At 33.6% G+C, this 20,444-nt stretch overlaps 2 protein-coding genes and 1 long non-coding RNA gene across 4 annotated transcripts; 1 reads left to right on the top strand and 2 right to left on the bottom strand.

Moving 5' to 3' along the window:
* Window positions 1–11,172: 11,172 nt before the first annotated feature.
* On the bottom strand, window positions 11,173–13,894 carry LOC145598312 (uncharacterized). 2 transcript variants are annotated; one of them, XM_081654661.1, is made up of 9 exons: window positions 13,760–13,894; window positions 13,529–13,588; window positions 13,319–13,421; window positions 12,962–13,027; window positions 12,789–12,866; window positions 12,000–12,678; window positions 11,772–11,909; window positions 11,612–11,692; window positions 11,173–11,502 (listed from the first exon to the last, which is right to left on the bottom strand). In XM_081654661.1, exons 3-6 carry the CDS (start codon window positions 13,412–13,414, stop codon window positions 12,394–12,396), a joined length of 525 nt encoding a protein of 174 aa, XP_081510787.1. In that variant the 5' UTR covers window positions 13,415–13,421; window positions 13,529–13,588; window positions 13,760–13,894; the 3' UTR covers window positions 11,173–11,502; window positions 11,612–11,692; window positions 11,772–11,909; window positions 12,000–12,393. The 2 variants fall into 2 exon arrangements, with proteins under 2 accessions (XP_081510787.1, XP_081510779.1); XM_081654653.1 differs by having other exon boundaries at window positions 13,529–13,894.
* A 306-nt stretch (window positions 13,895–14,200) lies between these two features.
* Window positions 14,201–15,198, bottom strand: LOC145598302 (uncharacterized). The gene is made up of 2 exons (XM_081654644.1): window positions 14,747–15,198; window positions 14,201–14,659 (listed from the first exon to the last, which is right to left on the bottom strand). Exons 1-2 carry the CDS (start codon window positions 15,080–15,082, stop codon window positions 14,216–14,218), a joined length of 780 nt encoding a protein of 259 aa, XP_081510770.1. The 5' UTR covers window positions 15,083–15,198; the 3' UTR covers window positions 14,201–14,215.
* A 1,237-nt stretch (window positions 15,199–16,435) lies between these two features.
* Window positions 16,436–17,771, top strand: LOC145598326 (uncharacterized). The gene is made up of 2 exons (XR_014103535.1): window positions 16,436–16,735; window positions 17,591–17,771. It is a non-coding gene; the product is annotated as an uncharacterized LOC145598326 (long non-coding RNA).
* Window positions 17,772–20,444: the final 2,673 nt, after the last annotated feature.

Here is a 20,444-nt window from a genome sequence, read left to right as displayed (position 1 = left end):
ACGGCCGGACCAACTCGACTAGAATTGTTAACAATTCGAGTGAATCTCTAGTACTAGTCGAGCTCAATCTAGCCGAGTTAGGACCGAGTTTTGATTGAGTCAAACTCGAGGAACCCGCAACTTGTCTCGACCCTTAATCACCCCTAATCATAGAGACATGTCGGTGGTGAGGGAGATGAAGTAGGCATCAAAACTTTGTACTATCCCTAATTACATTTTACGTAGCACGTGTTGTTTTGTTATCGTAAAGTTGAAGTGTATGTTTATTAGATACATTTAGTAGGGTTGTTGATTAGGGTTTAATGTAAACTTATGACATCGACTTTATCGTGTTCGGCAAAACTGATGATCACTGATTTTAGTATAAGAGTATATCGAGATGGTAGGAATTTGGCAGGATTAACTCCAAAGTAGTTCATCATATGTAGGGTTAAATTACGATATTGCAGGATTAGGTCGGGCTTATGTCATTTAGGATGAGTACTCATAGATTAAGTTCGATTAAGTTTGATTTCAATTATGTCCTACCCTAGTTCGTTTAATTTCAAATCGGCTAATATGGGTCATTTGTTGAGACAATGTCTTATCGGGTACAAAATCAATCGCCTAAAGTCGGAGAGGTATGAGTTCAGGTGAAGGCAAATCAATTTCAAGTAGCGTTTAGGTAGAATCAGATTGTTAGATTATGTCAAGTTAGTATAGCCTGAATTTTGTATTCTCGTCAACGAATGGGTTTAGGTCTACAATTAATTTATAATTACCCTTAAACATATTTAGTATAGATCATTAATAAAAATTACTTTGAATGGTAAACAGTCGTACAAGGAACATAAATTGTATACATCGCAACATTTTATTAAACTAATGTAAGACGTGTCAAAGTAAAAGAGTGACGTCATGAAAGTGTATTGAACAACCTTCCCCAAGCAATTAATTTACCTCACCTTCCTCAATCAATTAATTTACCTCACCTTATTCACCATTATTGACTTTCATATCATATTATTATGAACTCAAAAAAAACACCCACTAAATCAAAGCTATGAACATATAAAACACCATCAGTTCCTTCAACATACTCATGGATGTTCTTCACCAAGCGAACTGACGCCTCTGAGAGTTTCTGTAACCTACTCAATTAGGTGCCTAAGATAAGGTATTCCTGAACTTCTCTTTACATACTTCATGGTTTTTTTTTTCAAATGTTCTACAACAAATACATATTAACATAGGATTACACGCTTTGAAAAAAATAAGAATTTTCAAATTAAATATCAGGTTTTTTAATCAACGTTGAAATGCGTAGTTAAACTGTTCTTATAAGAATAGCTTCCGAGAATTTTATACACTTAGGTAATCATGTAAAATACTCTCCACAAAAGAAATCGGTATTAAATTAGTGGATCTGTGTTGAGGAATCACTTACAGATTTGTGCAAAGTTTGGAGTATTTGATTATTGTGTTAAGGCTAAATTATTATTAGTTGCTTTTGTCTTTTAACTATATTGTGTAGACAGATGATACTAATTTTCAAGTCACTTTGATTTTCAGGATATAACAGCTAATATGGAAGGTTCAAAAACACCTTGGTTTCAATTCATGGTTAACGAATGGACAAGAGAGCAATTGGTAAGCATATTCCGGCTTAATTTCTCATGTTAATGAAATTGACTAATATTTATATTATTGTTCCAAAATTAAGTTTTATTATCGTTTAATATCCTTTATAATTTTGAACAACATAAAATCGTAGTCCATAAATACTCTTATGCATGTACAAAATATAATTAATAAAGAAATTATAGATTGGATTACAAAGGTAAATCATCGAATATAATAAAACTGTTGGGTCACAAGAATCTAACATGGGTAAATAATCGGAATTATGTGAATATTAATTTTGAAACACCAAGTCTATATAATGATGATTATTTAAGCCCCAACAATAGTAATCGCAAAACAATGCATAGTGTATTTATAATAATTTAATAAGTTCCACATTAATTTGCATGTTTATATGAATGTATTAGGATAGGAAATAATAAAAACCTTAATGTAGCTTTTATGGAGTAAGCAGAAACGATAGTGAATAGCAATTACCTGTGTTGGCGTTTATTTTTTTTTTTATTTAAGTTTTCATATCTAATCTTCGATGAGTGTTGTGGTAATGAACTAGCACTATGATACAACTTGATGTTAATTACTCCCAGCACGATAAATATTTTTCAAAAATAATGTATTAATTTGTAAAATATTGAAATTAACAAGGATCGACCAATTATTACAACAGTAATTCAAAATTAGAGAATTTTATTTGTACAGTAATACAAATACATATATGCATGACTGTTGTTGTATGTATTATATTTCACCTGAGTTTAGAAACTTCTTTTGTAGCAAAAAGTTTTAAGATTAGGGTGCTCAGCATTGCGATATTGATAATTGAATTTTCCAAATACTTTTGTAGCTTGTTCCGGATAGATTTGCAAAGTTGCTGAAGAATATTACTGGCAAATTCCTAGTTTTACGCGGATACCAAAGTTCCCCGATTCCAGTAATGGTGAGATTGGTTGAGACGGGTGACAGTTGGAAATTTTTCATTGTGGATGGATGGAAACAATTCCTGGAAGTGAATCACATAAGGAATGGAGATGTCGTTGAGTTATTCTACTTTGGTAGTTGTTACTTTTGGGTTAGAACATATCGAAATGGTCTGGAAATCAAAGACAATAGTGATTATGAAGAAAGCGATTCTTCAGATCAAGATTTCGACATTAATGACAACATTGAGGACAATCTACCCTTCTTCAAGGCTAAATTTACAGATCCCTACCTCAAAGTGGGACGTTTGGTATGTACCTTTTCAGGTCATTGGTGCAATTTTTTTAATTTCAGTGCAAAATACATATGTGATACTAAGTTCGTTTTGTGTCAATTGAGCATAATGAATATTACTGATGAATACGGTTTTTAAAATTACTTTATTTTTTCCTCTAGTATGTTCCAGCAAAGTTTGCAAGGGAATACCTGAATGGATTTCCCCCATCCTCAAAAGTGCAATTGCTACATAACACCAAAACTTGGGATGCGAAGCTAATGATCAAGTACGATCAGAACAACAACATAGTCAATTGTAAGATCCACAAGGGTGTTCGTCGAGTGATCAAAGATGAAGGTTTTCAGGCCGGCCGTAGGGTGAGAGTCGAGTTTTATGGCAATCTGCAGCCTCCTCTTTTCCAAGTTCACTGTATTGATGGCTAAATCTAATTCCATGGAGAGTTTCCTTTCTCAATTATGCGTGTACAATTATATTTTAATATGCCCCTTTTGAATCATGTAGATTTTGAACATTATGGTAACTTATGGGAAGCTAAGTAGTAGTTTATGGATGCAATGCTGCATTACGACTTGAAATGAAAAATGAGAAACTTTGATCATGTGGGTACGGTTGGTATTTAATAAACATGTGATAAAATTGTATGTAACCTTGGATTTTGGAGTAGCAGCACCAAAATTCATAATGTTTTTAATGTAAAGGTTGTATGTTACTTGCATCCAATATCTGACAATTTGAGTTAGAATTCTGATTAGTATATAATTCTAAATTTCTTGTGTCGTTTCTAGTTTGATGCCTTAAGCACATAATTATTGGTCTAATATATATATCCATTTGAACTATTTTTTCCAGTTAGGAAAATATGACTCAAATTACAAAGTTGTGTAACAAAAATTTTAACTAATCCAAATACATATATTATATTAGTATTAGAACTTGGACTCAATTATATTCATATCGCTTAGTAATCTTGTATCAATTTTGTCGTAATATTAAGCCATGTTAATTTATGAACCAGCCACATTATAGGACATTAGCACATTACAGTTGTTTATTCAGTAATGAAAAATCTTTAGATGTATCTTGTAAGTATTTCATATTAATGTATATTGTAGTCAGAAATTTCATAAAATAAAGCAACCCTACAAATATAGGATCCATTTGAAAGTCATTTCGTATTAATAGGTCAATATTAAAGTTTGATATAAAATTTCTTTACGTTCATTGCTGGTCTGCTACATAATAGCTAATAACTAATTTTTTATAAAATAAAACAAAGGCCATTCCTGGAGCCGACGATTAAATAATTGACAAATGAAACTGAAAGTGGTAACCTACACTGGTTTTCAGAAAACAAAATTTTACACACATTAAAATTATAATGTGTGTAAAATAACTTCTATTAATAAAAAATAATGTTGAACACATTACAACATAATTTTGTACTTGGGTTTATTAACTTGGCATTGCGTCTTATGAAAATATATATTCCCATATGTTTTGTTAAAAAAAATGTAAAAGGAATTTATCTTCTCTTGAAAAAGGAGTATGTGTGGCTACGATTTTAATCTTGTCTTATATAGTTTGTCCAGAAAATTAATAATCAATTATAATTTTTTTTTGTAATATATGTTTTTTAAAGAAAACTTAATTAGTGGTTATAATGTGTCTCATTAATATGAGGGTTTAAATTTACTTATCTGTATTGGCCACAATGTTGTTGTAGCCATTTGAAAATTCTTTGGCAAAAAGTAAATGATTAATGTAGGTTTAAATCTATTCTGATTAGAATATTTATGATTTGGTCTGATCTAAATTGATTAACTTATTAAAAATTACTTGATAACAATTTAAGGTGTACTAGTATATACATTATCAGAATGACAAATATTGTTGCAAAATATTGACAAGATCGCATAGTATTACTATTTACAAGGCCTTCATAACAACATTTTCCTTTAAACCAACATGTAAATATTGACTTAGTGGGCTTGATGTGCAATAATAAATTAAAGGCAATTTCACAGTGGTGGTATTGGTTGGCCCAAATCGTTGACTTTGATAGAGAATGCGACTTGTAGGACAATACCACCCATTTTTTTAACTTGTTCAGATACCTATTTATTGCTTTGACCTTAAAATCTTCTAAAATAATCAACGCTTACAATGGTCATAAACTGTTCGAGCAAAGTCAACCACATTTGATAAACAAAAGTCAACATCAGAAGTCAACTATCGATTATTAGAGCATAAGTCAATGCGGAAATATCGCTTCATCAGTTGTTATGCAGCATACGACGTTTGCTAGCTTGTTAATCAAGTTAAGGCCTTCAACATTTTTTTCAACACATCAGTTATTATCGAGTACATTTTAATAACTTAGAGATCAAACCAATTCCCAAACCAATAATGTCCACGCAATTTTTGACCTGTACTCTTAGTAAACCGGGCCCGATCCATAATCGAAATGACCACGGTCAACTAAGATTTGTTATTGCATGTGATTTACATGTTTCCTTTAGTAATAATTATTTAAAAAAAAATTAAGTGAAATAGATTTATAAAATGCTAATTACAGTACTAATCTATTGTGTTTGTCAATATGTTTTCATATACATTTGTGTATTTATATACATTTTATATTTTAATGTAATACTTTGGAAAAATAATTTGATCTTTTTCATGACCGGTTCGAGAGGTATTTGCCTTAACTACGTTTCATAATTTATGATAGGAAGCCGAAAACAACTATAACAAGAGACTGAATTTAAGCTAGGTAGACCACCGCGATTTGACCGAAAAAAGGTATAATACTTCACGATAATTTAACACTAAATTAATCCCTAATACTTAGTATTGGTGTTTGTTCAAAACGTGCAAGACAAGCAACACTATTAAAGTATTAATAATAGGTAACCGACACAAGGGGTAGCTTCCTATGCAGTTGAGTATTTACAAATCTGCATTTTCATTTGGCAACAACAACAAATTAATTTCATCTTCTGTTTCAAGTAGATTGGCAATGGATTCGCAGTGTAGCGCAACATCCGCAAATGCGACAAAAATAACCTGCAAGCACGGTGAGGAAGCTAGGATATCGACCGTCCGGAGGGGTAATAACATTGGCAAGAGATTCTTCGGATGTCCCTTTTGGAAGGTATTATAACAAATCGTTTAAAAATATTCAATTTAATAACCTACAAATCACAAATTTGTATATAGCATGTAGATTGTTTATTGATGTTGACTTATAATTTGGCAGGATAAGACGAGGGATTGTAATTTTTTTGTCTGGGAAGAGGATTTATCAGGGCAGAGTCAAAAGATGGAAACAGAAGACAAAATCGACAGTCTACAAAGGACTATTGAGTCGTTGTCAAAAGAAAATTCTGAACTTATCTCCGAGTTACAAACACTTATTAAAGTCAATGAGGCATTGTGTAACCATAATATGAAATTATCTTCTAGGAACAATTTGGTTACAATTGTTTTACTGATTAGCCTTGCAATGTACTGGGCTTTGAGAGGTTTAAATGGTTGATTTATGAGTTATGGAATGTGCTATTGTTATACACTTGTACCCAACTACCCTGTGAATAATCCTAATTTCGAATCAATATCCAATAAAGTAATTTCCCATAAATTGTCTACGCTCAAACCTTTATTTTTTATTCGCATAATTTAATTGATTTTATAATAAAAAATTAATAAAGACTCTAATCATCTTGCTACCACCTAATGTGCAACGAGGTTTTATCTGAAAAGATTGAGTGATTGAGCAGGTTACTAATTTTCCGAAATAGAACATTTGTTTTCTAGTTAAAAATTAGTCTTTCCAATATCAAATAATATTAAATTTAGCAACAAATGAGAAGGGAATTGCAATTTCGTGAACATTAACATGTACCAAGTCGAGTATTTAAAAGAACATATAAATTAATATTCTTGATTTCATTTAGCTACATAAATATAGTAGATTGAAGTTCTACTAATCAACTTAAAACAGACACCGAATTCAGGGGAGAAGCACGCACCCACAAAGTGATTCCCAAAGTAAATCAAAAGACCACGCTAATTAGAGTAACAAATACATAGAACCTGGAATAAATAACATAACAATGATAGTGAGGGACACGAATAAGCATGATCAGAACACGGGTTTCTCCACTTCAACTTCCTTGACATGATAATTTCACTTTACCATTCAAAACAAAGAACGCCTTGTAGCTGGTTGACCCTGCGTATATCATATGGTTGTTTAGTTTCCAATTTTAAACATTGAAAAAATAATTGAGATTGCATAATAATTTTGAGACATACAATATTAGATAGCAATTTACCTTGAAATAAACATCCCCTATCACATATTCTGTTAGGCTGAGCCTATGGTCAAGGGCGATGATTTCATTTCACCACAATACAACCAATCCACCAGAAAGTCCATCAGGGGGAGTCAAAAACACGCTGTAATTTCCAGGAAGTGCGGTGACAATGGCTTGAACATTGTCTATACTCTAACGCGCCTCCAGTAGAACAACAATTGCTGGATTATGGGTATTGTAAAGATGGTGAAAGTGTCGAACTAGTGAGGGTCTAGCAAGACCCCTAACATTCCAACAACATAAAAGGGTGTCATGTGGCAACACAAAGAAAGGAGGATTAACTAGTGTTGCGGCTCTTGATCCCTGGTAGGGGTTGATATCCAGGTTGTTGTAACTAGGCACGAAAAGAGTTTCTTTCACGTAACATATCATCAAATGTAATATATGTGGGGTAGCAGGAAGTTTCAGAACTTGGAAAGCATCTGTGTATGTCCCCATACACAACTGGATTCCAAGGTTGTCAATTTCTATAACCGAGGCATTGAAGTTGATAATTGGAATAGGATCTACTACTTGAAGAGGAGGCCTAATATTATATTGGTTGAAAGCTTGGCCAAGACACCATCTTAAGAATAAGTGAAATTGAGGTGCTAAGGGGAAAATATCATGGTAGTTTGGAAGATGGGCTGGGCGGATCACCCCGTCACCAGCACCCCTTCGCATTAAGAGGTTATTGAGTTGTTTGTGGTTAGGGGCAGATGGATTGAGCACTAATTCAGAAACAGTTTCGGACGACAAACACAATGAAGGTGTTTGGATTGGCAATGTCTTTGAGTAAGTACTGAAAGGAGGAGAAATCCATCTCTGGAACAACTCCAATAGGGGGGGGGGGAAACAAAAGTGCGAAAATACCGGTAGGAGTTCGTGTACGTCTAGCCATGATGACAATATAAATTTCAGTGACAAAATTTGTAAAGGTTATATGTTGAAGAGTCTGTGAAGAGGAACTCTCTATTGCATGCCTATATATAGAATTTCGTGGTTGCAAGGTAGATGGCAAGTAGATAACTTGGTGAATAAGTCTCCAATTACATAAAGGCAATGGAGACAGTTACAGTAATATCGGATAACAACCATTATTCAAACGAATTTATGTCATAGGAATACGTTGATACGTCGATTGTCATATGTAATTAGAAATAAGTACACTTTGTTCCCGCTAGTTGGATCCAAAATGTTAGGGCGGATATATGTATTTATTGGTTTCTTTAATATATGATGAATCGTTAATTATATTTTGTAATCACTAATGGTTCTATTCTTATTGTTAGTATGATTAATATTATTTTTGTAACTATTTGTTTAATTAAATTAAATTCTTGCATTGTTGTAGTGATAAACAGGGTTGTTTATTATTTTTTAATGTTTTTTTGTTTCTTAGAGTGAATGAGAATAATAGAGTGACGTATCACGTATGTCATTTGTGAGTCCCGTGGAGTAAAATGTGAACGTGTAGCAAATCTTGTTACATTATGAGCAAATTAATTGTGATTGTATTTTCTCATTCATGATATTCGCACACTACACAATATATATACACAATAGGAATACATAACCCTAATATTCCTGATTATCTTATCTTCCGAATATAAATTTATTCAGAAAATCTCACGTATATCTTTTCCCAGTAATATCTCATATGATATTAATCTCATAATATCTTATAGCAATACCTATCACAATACCGTCCCTCAGTTCGGAGGTGTAGATCTCAAACGTACGACTTGGGCGTATGTGTAAAATCTACATCATGTCATCATCAAGTTGCTAATCATCGAACGATCCACCGTAAATAACAAAAATAACCCTCGTCAACTCGAGCATCATATATGACAGGTTAATCTTGTTCATTAAAATCATCATATTTCTCCATGTTCAACAATATAATTCAACAAAGTCTCTTAAAAAATTTAATTTAAAAACATATATATATATATGTATATATATATATATACATATATATATACATATATATATATACATATATATATATAGATTATTGTGAACTCAGACAATAAATCTCAAAATCTCAAACACAAAAGCTGTGAACTGTCGTGCACAATATCTCACAAAAGTCATTCACTCAAGTCGTTTTATAAACTATACTTCGTGAAATTGATCACTGCTCTAACACGAATTCATGTGTTTAAGAATTTTTCTCCCATGATGATAACGTCAGTAATTTAGATTTCATCAATCAATAGAACGAGAACGCCATTTGTTTCAAACCCTCATATTTTTTATCATCCTTAAACACGATTTCACGTGTTTAAGGTGTTCCTGATTCTTTCACATGAACTGTCTTGTTTTTCATCCTCTCGTCCTCTTCTCACACATGAACTCACGTGTTTATCCCAAGATCTCCCTTGGCTCTTGATACCATGTTCAATTGTTGAAAGTAATATCGCCAAAGCTGAGAATAGAATTATTTTAACTGTTGTATAAATGAAAGATTTGCTTCAACTTTTTTCACGCTATTTAAGGAAAATTATACATATTCTACTTTATATCAAGATATCTCTGTTAAAGGGATTCATGAAAATATCAATATAATTATGCTGATAATTTCAAAACTAAGTAAACCATGTTTTTTTTTTTTTTTTTTTTTTTTTTTTTTTTTTTTTTTTTAATTCAAACTACATTACATGTAGACATCATAACTACAAAAATTGCACAAACTTCGTTAACAAGTAACCACTTTCTTTGCAACACATTTTTGGAGTAGCATAAAATGGACAATTATGTATCCACCAACCTTTGTCTGTGATTAATGACCAAAACGATTATAGAGTTATTACTTTAGTCAGTGACTCAGTAGTCAATATTATTGTTATATTTTTTATCCACTTTGTCTATTGAAGTAAATGTTGTTTAGTAAATATATGAAGGTACTCTTATAGTTTTACTCGACTGCACTTTTACCATAGCTACGAAATTTACTAAAAAATCAAAACTAAACTTATTTTGGATGTGCGCAGGAGATATTGTATAAAAAATGTACGATGCATAAACTCAATTACGATTTAACAATGCAAAATGTGCAGTTCTGAATAACCTATTATAAAATTTATCATCACTACGTCTACTAATTTGGATTTAGGCAGGTACAATTTTTATTGAAAATGCAACACGTGGGCATTGATGATGCATGCAACATCTGTTTTAGTAATATTTAATAGATTTCATTACTCAAGTTTTACTCATAATTATAATTTTCTCTCGTTTCTATTCTTTGAAATTTTATTAGTTTAAATATTTTTTTCTCCAAAGATTGTGCCGCACTTAACGTGATCAAACTATTGTAAATTCCAAAAACTAAAAACGGAGGTTAGTACCTAAAAACATTCCCTATAATAAATTAAGCGCATTTTCAAATTATGAACAATATGAAAAAAAAAAATAAAATAACCGAACACTAACAAACCGAACACTACAACACGCCCATGTTTTGGAACATTCTGTAATAAAATCTGAACAATCTGTTTTGTTCCAACTATTGTTAATTACCAGGATGCACAATACACTTATTAGTGAATGTCTGAATGACTTTTCCCCAAAACTTAAGAGTTAGGCTAAAGGAAATACAGTGGCCCTAGTGAAGTTGACATTAAAAAATGGGCCCATGATCCAGGCCCAAACATATTCCATAATCTATCAGATATTAACTGTAATTGAGTACTTCAAGACTCATAAGGCCATATGAACAAACCTAAAGCCTCGAGGCCCACGACACATCTGAATGCAATGAAATGATATCAAACTTCAAAAGACTAATTTCAACAGTATTCTACAATGGTAACCCAACTTCAACTTCCCATTTAAGGAATTAATTCCATTTAGGCCAGCTTAGTCCTTCTTAACACTAGGACGATTTTGCACCTTGATATAATAAAGATCCATAAACGATCCTACAAAATTAAAGATGAATTTTATCCTGGTGAACAAAAGATGAAGTGATGTAAGGGCAATTTTATAGGATGGTCCTATAGTACATTTACAATCTATTCACACCAAATCAGCTTTGCATCGTCTAAAATATAAATTCGTACAAACAAAATTATATTATAAACCCAAACACCATAAACAGAGTTTTGCAATTGATAATTAAAAAAACAAATAATCGTACACCATTCGTTCAGATTTGACAAATTACACAAATTCCTGTCCATCTCCTTCCTCGTTGGGTGCCTTTTCCGAGTGTACGGCATTTGAAATCCCACAATAAGTACACAAGTCAGCCCGCCTTCTTCTGTCACGACTATGTACAACCAGTTTTGATACGTCCTGCAATAAACAAACAAACAAGACAATAACGACCTTTACTATAATACAACAGAACTAACTATATTTTATGAAGTCGCATACATGGTACACCGTTTAGTCGAAAACTCACTTTATACATTGGCAGCTCGGACGGTCCTTCCGTGTCCCTAGCTTGTTTAGGGTGTCTTTCACCGTAAGCAACATCTAACAACTACGTTTCGTGTTAATTGTGACACTTAATAAAAAAACTAAGATAAGACAATACAATGACCACTGTACTAATGACTTACCCCTAATTTCCCATAATCACCAGAGGTGTAACGGTCTTGCTTAGCTACTTCGCCTATCTGCTTCATGCCCCAGGCCTTTATTCTGGGGAATGTATCCCATTTCAAGGGTTCCAGATTGAGTCGGTCAAGGTAGAATATCTAAGCACAAATTAAAACACTTGTTAATAAACTAAATTCAATCAACATCTATGATAATTCAAAAACATTGAATCAACAAAAAGTACTTACAACCCCAAATATTGAGCATCCACCACACCCTCCTGCAAATCCATTTGCATAGAATCTTCTAGCAAAGCTGGATACATTGTCCATGAATTTTGTAAGTACCAACTCACACCAATCATATTCAATGCAATCCATCGCACAGCTAACAAGAGGTAATAGGTCATGGGCAAGTCTGGATGATTGCGTTGGATATAAAACCATTTAAAGCGCAATAATGAAGAACAATGTCTTGAATTCTTCTTCTTGATTCTCTTCAAAACGACCCTCCAACTTATCCAACATTTCAACAGTTACAGGAATCCCTACTGATGTGTAGGTTCTACCAAAGGGTGTAGCTGGTTTTGTCTCCCATGTTCTCCCGTATTTCAAAAGTATTCTTTGAACAGTACCCCGTACCTCAACAGACATTTCTTTTGTTGATCGTGCCATTTGGGATTCCTAAAATCCACCTAACTTGATTCTTCCAGAACGGCACAACATGGCCATCTGTACCAATTAACAACTTACGTATTGGATCAATTCGTGTCATTACCCAATAAGCTAATTGTCGTGGTAGATGCATGTGCGATGACAAATGTAGGAGTCCCCTAAAACCCATGTCACAAACCCATCTTATTCTCCTCTCATCAAATTTCTGGCATATTCTTCCAAAGGACTCAACCCGACAATTCATATTTGGAGGCTGATATATGAACATGACATGGTATTTAGTAATACAGCCAAAGATATGAAATTATACTCACATTCTAATACAAATACAGATTGCAATGTACTCATAATAACATTACTCACCCTCTTACTAGCTAATGAATATTCACCAATGACTTGTCCTCTGCCTTTGACATAGCCACTTAAACTTAGTGAATTATCCTGTACAATATATATTTCCCATAAATCAATTAGTTTGAGACTTGCCACACCATCAGACCTAAACAGAATACAAAATTACTATCACTTAACACTACCTTAAACAATGCGGGATATAACTCTTTTGATTTGTGATTCAAATCATGCAGTCCCTCAAGGGATACCTGCATTACACAATAATCAAATTAAGCACAAAATAACTCCACTGAGCTACAAAATAAGATGCGATTCAAGATGCATGATATATACAAAGAATGACTAAAAATTAAGCAATGAATACAATGTAAACAACACTAATCCAGTAATCCTACAACTTTAATCATAGTTCTTCACATAGTAGAATGTAATGATTATTGAACTATAATTTGAAAATAGGCCATGCATGAATTAAAATTAGGTCTCTTAGCAAATATAGAGGATTTCACAATTTTACGGGTTATCAATTGAAAACATACACTATCGTCCACCGACTCTGTATTCACATAATTTTGTCCGCCAGAAAAGGCTTCAGCTTCAACACCGTCGTTCTGGTATCGGTATCGCTTACCCATCGTGATGCTGTCCATGAATGAGCAAAATTACATAATCAGTTGTGCATAACAATCACATACACATTGCATACATTCTGCGAATCATAAATTATAGGCACACGACCAGATCCATACCTCGGTGATATAACCAAGAATTCCTTCTAAACTGTGCTTTAAACAACAATTCCTTCAAATCTGTGATATAGACAAAAATTCATTCAAAACTAGCTGTAATTTGAAATCTATTTAGGTATACCAAAGGCAAGATGAAATTATGAAAAACCCTAACGGCGACTAATGTCGGTAAGGACGTTTACGAGTGTTGGGAGGAAAACCGTTTATGGGGTAACAAACAGGGTCAATTACCTGGCATAGTACGTGGATATGTTTTACAAATTAGCAGGCGGAAAAGACTTGAACATCCTTATAAATGAATTGTGAAAAGACTGTTGTGCCCTTAGATGTCCGAATTACAGCAATCCAAAGGATTAACCTGAATTTGCTGTATGCATAAACAATATGGATTGTGTCGATTCAAAAATTTGAACATGCAGTTCACAACATTATGCATTTAAAAGTATCAACTATGCTTGACTTAATAGGTTTTGTTGCCGTCATAATTCTCAGAAAATCCCTGAAACGGGGAAACCAATGAACAATGCAAAAGCAGCAACTATTATTATGACAGTATTAAATCTAAGTGATGTGCAATGTTTGGTTCTATGAAGTTATGTTGTATAGCCTGTATTTACTAGTTACAACATTTTAGCACATAATATTCGTGATTTTCAAATAGCTGAATGGAAGAATAAAAAACCGCCTTCACTTTTTTTCATTATCTATATCCTGTATATCATCCTTCTCGCTATCTTTTAACAAATTTTGCTCATAGATGAATTGGCTGAGCAAACCAATAAATATTGCTCCAAGAACACCTATTTTCCGCCAGTCTGGTGAGGAAGCAATATATGAATCAGCAATACCGACAGCCATGAGACCCATCAGTGCAAGGTATATATTTCTTCTGACCTTGGATGCAGCAGTATCTTTAGTAACAGCAGCAAGTTTATTTGTTTCCTCTCTGGCCTTTTCTTTATCCACTGGTTTCTTTTTCTGCAGGCTCTGAAAGAACAATCCTTCATTTCGCCCCTTTACGATGTCACCTTCAAAGTCGGCCAACTCTTTATCCCTCTTTGCAATCTCCTCCTTGCTCATCTCTGATGATTCCTCAAAGGCTTGCATCTTGCTTTCGATATTCTCCATAATCTGCTTATCATAAATCGGATCAAGTACTGTGTTACAAAATATTAAAATTTCAAATACGAGGAAGAAGAATTAAATTGATGAGCAGACCCGAGCACTGGCTTCATCTAGATCTTTTAACGCGTTTTCACCGATTGCATCAATCTCAATATTGGCTTCTTCAGCAAATTGAGTCAGATAAGCAGACCGCTCGTCCAAGTAATCAGTAAGTCGATACTTTTGAGCTTGAAGCATTGCTATCCTGGCCAGTAATTCTTGTTTCTTTGGGTCTCCTTGTGGTTGGGAACCCTCTGAGTTCGAGTCCTTGGGTACGGACCGGCAAAGAGGGAGTGAGCACAGCTTCCATAAGGTCCTTGGATGGAAGGTCGGATGCAGGATATTGCTGGTGTTGTTAAATGGGGTTTGAATGATCTTTACTCCAGCCATTTTCTTTCTGTTTTTGTTGTTGAATGAAATGTAAAGTGTTAGCGAGGTCGAATATTGTCGACCTCTCGCTAGAGTGCCGTATGTTATCTGTTTTGCCCCAAGTTATAGGTGTCTAGTGTCTACGCTATGTGGGGTTGCTAGTTTATATTGTGGCCGAAGTTCATCTCGTTTTGCACATTTACCGAGCTACGGAGTATCTAATTTTGTACGTAGTATTCGATTTGATATAATATAGCTGCCTTCTCTGCCAAAAATCTAGATTTGTATACGCCGTATTTTCTTAAAAAAAAAAGAAAAAAAAAAAAAAGAATAGTAATTTGAAAAGGTTACAATAGAGCTGTTAATTCGGGTATTCAAGTCGGGTTCCGGTTGGGTCAAATTAGGTCTCAGGTTAAATCAAGATCAGATTATGTCATTAATCTAGCCTCATATTAGGTTCGGGTCGGATCAATTTCGATCAGGTTATTCCGATTCGTTCACCCTTTCTGGTGTAGGTCGTGATTTGGGGTATTTAGTATCCCCAAGTCGATCAATGAGAGAGCGACACGTGTCATTCTCAAAGGCGTCCAAATAGACTTCCCAGATGGACGACACGTGTCACTCAAATATGCCCCCTGGGAATGGTGGCCTTCAAGGCCCAAATCCCAAGGGGCGCCGCAAAACGGCGCTTCCCTAATCCCTAGGTCATCAAACCCTAGGGTAGGGCACGTTTTCCTAAGACCTTATTGTTTTGGGGAAAATTACCCCGCCACGTGAACCACTTAAAACATAACACGTGTCCACCCATAATTGGTCCCAAAGGAGCCAATAACAACATGACACGTGGAATCCATAGTCAATAGAAGAAAATGGAGGCCTTCATAGGCCCAATTCCTGAAAAGCCGTCAAGCGAGTGGGCAGCCCGCCAAATCTAGCACTACTACAAAAATGCTCAAAGAGACCCGAAATAAGAGACCGGTTAATTATATAACTGGTCTCTTTGTTTCAAGAGACCCAATGTCATAGATAACCGGTCTCTTTGATATTGTGTTGTGAGGTGAAAATTTAATGGAGACCATTTATCATAGATAACCGGTCTCTCTTAAGTTTTTTTATTTGAAAATTAAAAAGGGAGAGACCATTATGCAACTTAACCGGTCTCTCTTAATTTTTTTCAAAAAAAATAAAAAAGGGATAGACCTGTTGCAACTTAACCGGTCTCCCTTACTCACCAAAATAACATAAATGAAACCCTAACGCATATTCTTTGTTTCGCCACTCTGCCTCCAACAATCAATCTCCATCTGATCTCCTTCATCTTTCTTTTCCTCTTCTTCTATCTCCTCTCTTTCCTCTTAAATGAATTTCATCTCCTTTAATTCCTCGGAAAAACCCTCCTGTTTGGAGCGTCAAAATCGTCGGAATCAAGTGTTGATTTGGTGGTGAGTGTTGAAGCGATTTATTGCAGTTTGCGAGGTTTGATGAAGCGTTTCCAGTTCTCGAACTCGAAAGAGCTATTTAAGTTATATTATCATGGTTTAGAAGCGTTTTATGGGTTTATGCCGTTAGATGATACTCATTTTATGTTGGGTTGATAAATCGATTGATTGTTATAAAGATGCATTGAAGATCTAGATTCAAAAGATTATGATCCCAAATTTTCCGAGAATACTTGTAGGTCTCTTCTTCTTTGATTTCGTTTTATAATTGATTATTATTTCTGTATTTTGGTTTTTGTTTGATCTTTTCTGGTGGTTTCGATTGTAGTTAATTTTTGATCTGTTTGATGTATTTTACACTAATTTTTGCTTCTTTGATTTCGTTTTTTAAGTGATTATTATTTCTGGATTTTGGTTTTTGTTTGATATTTTGTGGTGGTTTCAATTTTAGTTGATTTTTGATCTGGTTGATGTATTTTATACGAATTTTTGCTTCTTTGATTTCGTTTTTTAATTGATTATTATTTCTGTATTGTATTTTGTTTTATCTTTTGTGGTGGTTTCAATTTTAAGTTGATTTTTTTATCTGGTTGATTTATTTTACACGAATTTTTGCTTTGATTTTGTTTTTTAAATTGATTATTATTTCTGTATTTTGGTTTTTGCTTGATTTTTTGTGGTGGTTTCAATTTTAGTTGAGTTTTGATCTGTTTGATGTATTTTACACTAATTTTTGCGGTTAGACTTTAGATTTTTGTGTTGTGTAGTATTATCATTGTTATCATAGTTTTCAAATCATGAAATTGTAGAGTAGTGGATCAGTATCTAATTCACATGGCTGGAAATATATTGGATTTGTTTTAGTAAATTTCTTGTTTATCATTCATCTAACTGCTACCATTAATTTATAATTTTTTTTTTTGACGAGTTTAATTTACAAATTCTTTTTTTTTTTTTTTTTTTTTAAAGGAGTTGATCGTTTATTTTATTAGTTCATTTTTTTCAGTTAAGCTCTAAACGAATGTTTAATTTTTGGTTATTCTCAGTTATTATGATTGATTTATTAATTATTTGCCTTTTGCTTTGACAGATATGCTTGTTTTTCACACAAGAATCTCAGAACAAAAGAAAGAGGAAGAAGTTGGAGTACTCAAGTAGTCAAGCTACATGTTTGATATAATTATATGTACTAGAATTTAATTAAAGTTTGTTAAAATTCTTTGTTAGTACAAACATTAATGTGGCAATATCAATATATTATTCTCTTTTAATTTTATCGAACAAAAAATAGCATAAATCAAATTAAATAAGCTATTTTTTTTTATTATAAATGCGCCCAAAGAAACCTGTTAAGTTAAATAGGCAGTCTCTTTTTTCTTAAAAAAAAAGACTGCCTATCCTTAATAAGCGGTCTTTTTTTTCCCAAAAAAATAGACTGCCTATCTTAGATAGGCGGTCTCAGTATTCTCAATTTGGAGACCGCCTCTAATAAAGCAGTCTCTTTGCCAAAGAGACCGCTTAGCTAGAGACCGCCTCTAAGGCAGTCTCTTTGGCTAATTTGGACGGGTCTCTTTGGCCAATTTTGTAGTAGTGTAGGTCAAATGACCTACGTAAGGGCACATCTTACCAAAATGACCCTATAAATAGGGAGATTTCCCCCATTTGTGGGATAGATTGAATTTATTACAATATCACTCACATTCTCTTACATCAGAAAAATTTCCTGATCTCGGTATCCGAGAAGATCTCGCTTTTACCTTTTTTTGCACTTTTTACTCCATCACGTTCTAAATTGATCGTTGGATGTGGAGCTCCAACCACCTGGAGTTTCCGTTGTTTTGCAGGTACAGGCGCTTCCCGACCAGTCTTCGAGTCGTAACTCTTCCGAGGTACAAAAACCCCCAAAACATTTGGCGTCGTCTGTGGGGAGAGTACCTTAAAAATGGTTCAAGAGTTTGTACCACCTCCTAACCTCACTATTAATTAGCCATAGGTCTTCACCTACCATGAGGATGAGGATCCTCAAGTTGAAACGTACATAGCCAAAGATGGCTCTCTCATCACAAAGCACATCTGTAGGGAATATTTCAAGCATTACCCCAAACTTGTACCCCACTGTGATCATGCACTTAAGTACGGTGGCGTCCAAAGGGAAGGAAGCTAGAGCAAAAGAGTCGCCAACAAGTTTTAGGAACTTGTAAATCGTTTACAAGTTGAAGGTTGCACCCCCTAACGTTCCAAGAGATTGTTAACTCCAATAGGTCTGGAACTGAGACTGGAAGTTCAGGAATGAGGGTACGAATCCAATCTAAAAAAGAAAGAACTCGCCCTAATAATAGGCCTCTACTTTATTCTTCTCGTATTATGTGCGCTTTCTGAGTAAAATACAATAATTAGATTAACCCTAAACCTGTTTATCTATGTTGGTTGAACATTAATGCAAAAAAAAATCTATTATTGGCGATAGCTTGAATTATAATTCAAATTAACCCTAAACAAGATTATTAATTATCTTATTAAGCGTGATTACAAGTACAAATTCCCTTTAAACATGCATAAAAGGTGTGATCAATCAATAAATATATATCAAGAAACATAATAATAATAATAATTACAATTAAAATAATCATCATCATAAAATAACAATCATAATTAATTATAATCAAAACAATCATGTTAAATCATAATAATAGCAAAATCCTAGGCATGATACTAACAATATTAATAACAAAACCTAGCATGTCACTAAACATTAAATATCAAAGCTTTAGCCCTAACATGATACTAACATGTCATTAGGAAAGAAAATAGGAAGCATTCTGTTAATCATACTTGAAATTAGGAATTTTTAGTTGTTAACCCTAAACATGATACTGGGAAACAATAAAACATCCTAACATGATACTAGGAATCAAAATAACTATCTAAGCATGACTTCTATATCATAATATCAATTAAACAATTAAAGCACTTACGCGTTAGTAACTTCAAGGAAAATATAAAATTAAAGAATTAAATTAAATAATTAAAATAGAGGTTTGGGACCAAACCTTCAGAAATATCAAACCTTTCACGTCTAGGGCAAAGGCAACTTCGAATTTGGCTAGGTATGTCTAGATCTTGTGAATGCGGAATTTTGTTTGTAAAAAGTTGGTTTAGAAAAGAGAGAGAGAAAATCAAGAAATTCTTGACGAGAGTTGGTGAGAATTGATAATTAAAAACGGAGGTCTAAGCACACTATTTATAATGAAATAGTCCGTAATTGATAAAACAAATCAGAGTTCGAAAAGGAATAAAACACGCCTCTGTCGCCAACAATGGCTCCTGTCGCTAGGCGACAACCTGACGTTTGGCGTTGCAGACAACTTTTCCACACGTTTTCTATTTTTTGATAAAATTAAGTGGTAAAAGTCCATACGAGGGATAAAATAATAATTTCACATAAATACTTTTTTTTTTATTTCAAATAATACGCATAAAAGTTAATTATCAATTGTAGACACCTAAAAATGTCTCCCCAAAACCAAACCCGATGATAAACAACCTTTCATCGCCATTATTGGTCGGGTTGTGTATTTATAAATCCATATTTCCATTTCATAAACCAAACCAACTTCTAGCTCATTTCCCCAAATCATAACTTATTTTCCTCTTTTCGTGCCTTTAAACCCAAAATAATTCATTTCGTGTCCTTTAAAATCATTCATTTCGTGTAATTATTATAAAAACGTTTAATCCAGTTTATCTTGGTCCATAATCTGGGCCGAATGATTAAATAGTTGGATGGGGATTTAAAAGATCTTTCCAACGATATATTATAAGCCCAAATCCGAGTTATAACGAATAAGTTATGGCCAAATTATTAAACTGAGCTCAAACCGAATCTAAGCCCACCTTACCTACGACCCAATGATCACGTGGAGGGTTCAAATGATTTAATCCAA

Source organism: Chenopodium album, chromosome 2, assembly GCF_948465745.1.
Source record: "Chenopodium album chromosome 2, dcCheAlbu1.1, whole genome shotgun sequence".
Classification (NCBI taxonomy): domain Eukaryota; kingdom Viridiplantae; phylum Streptophyta; class Magnoliopsida; order Caryophyllales; family Amaranthaceae; genus Chenopodium; species Chenopodium album.
Note: the sequence above shows the minus strand (reverse complement) of the source record. Positions and strands in the feature narration are given on the sequence as shown.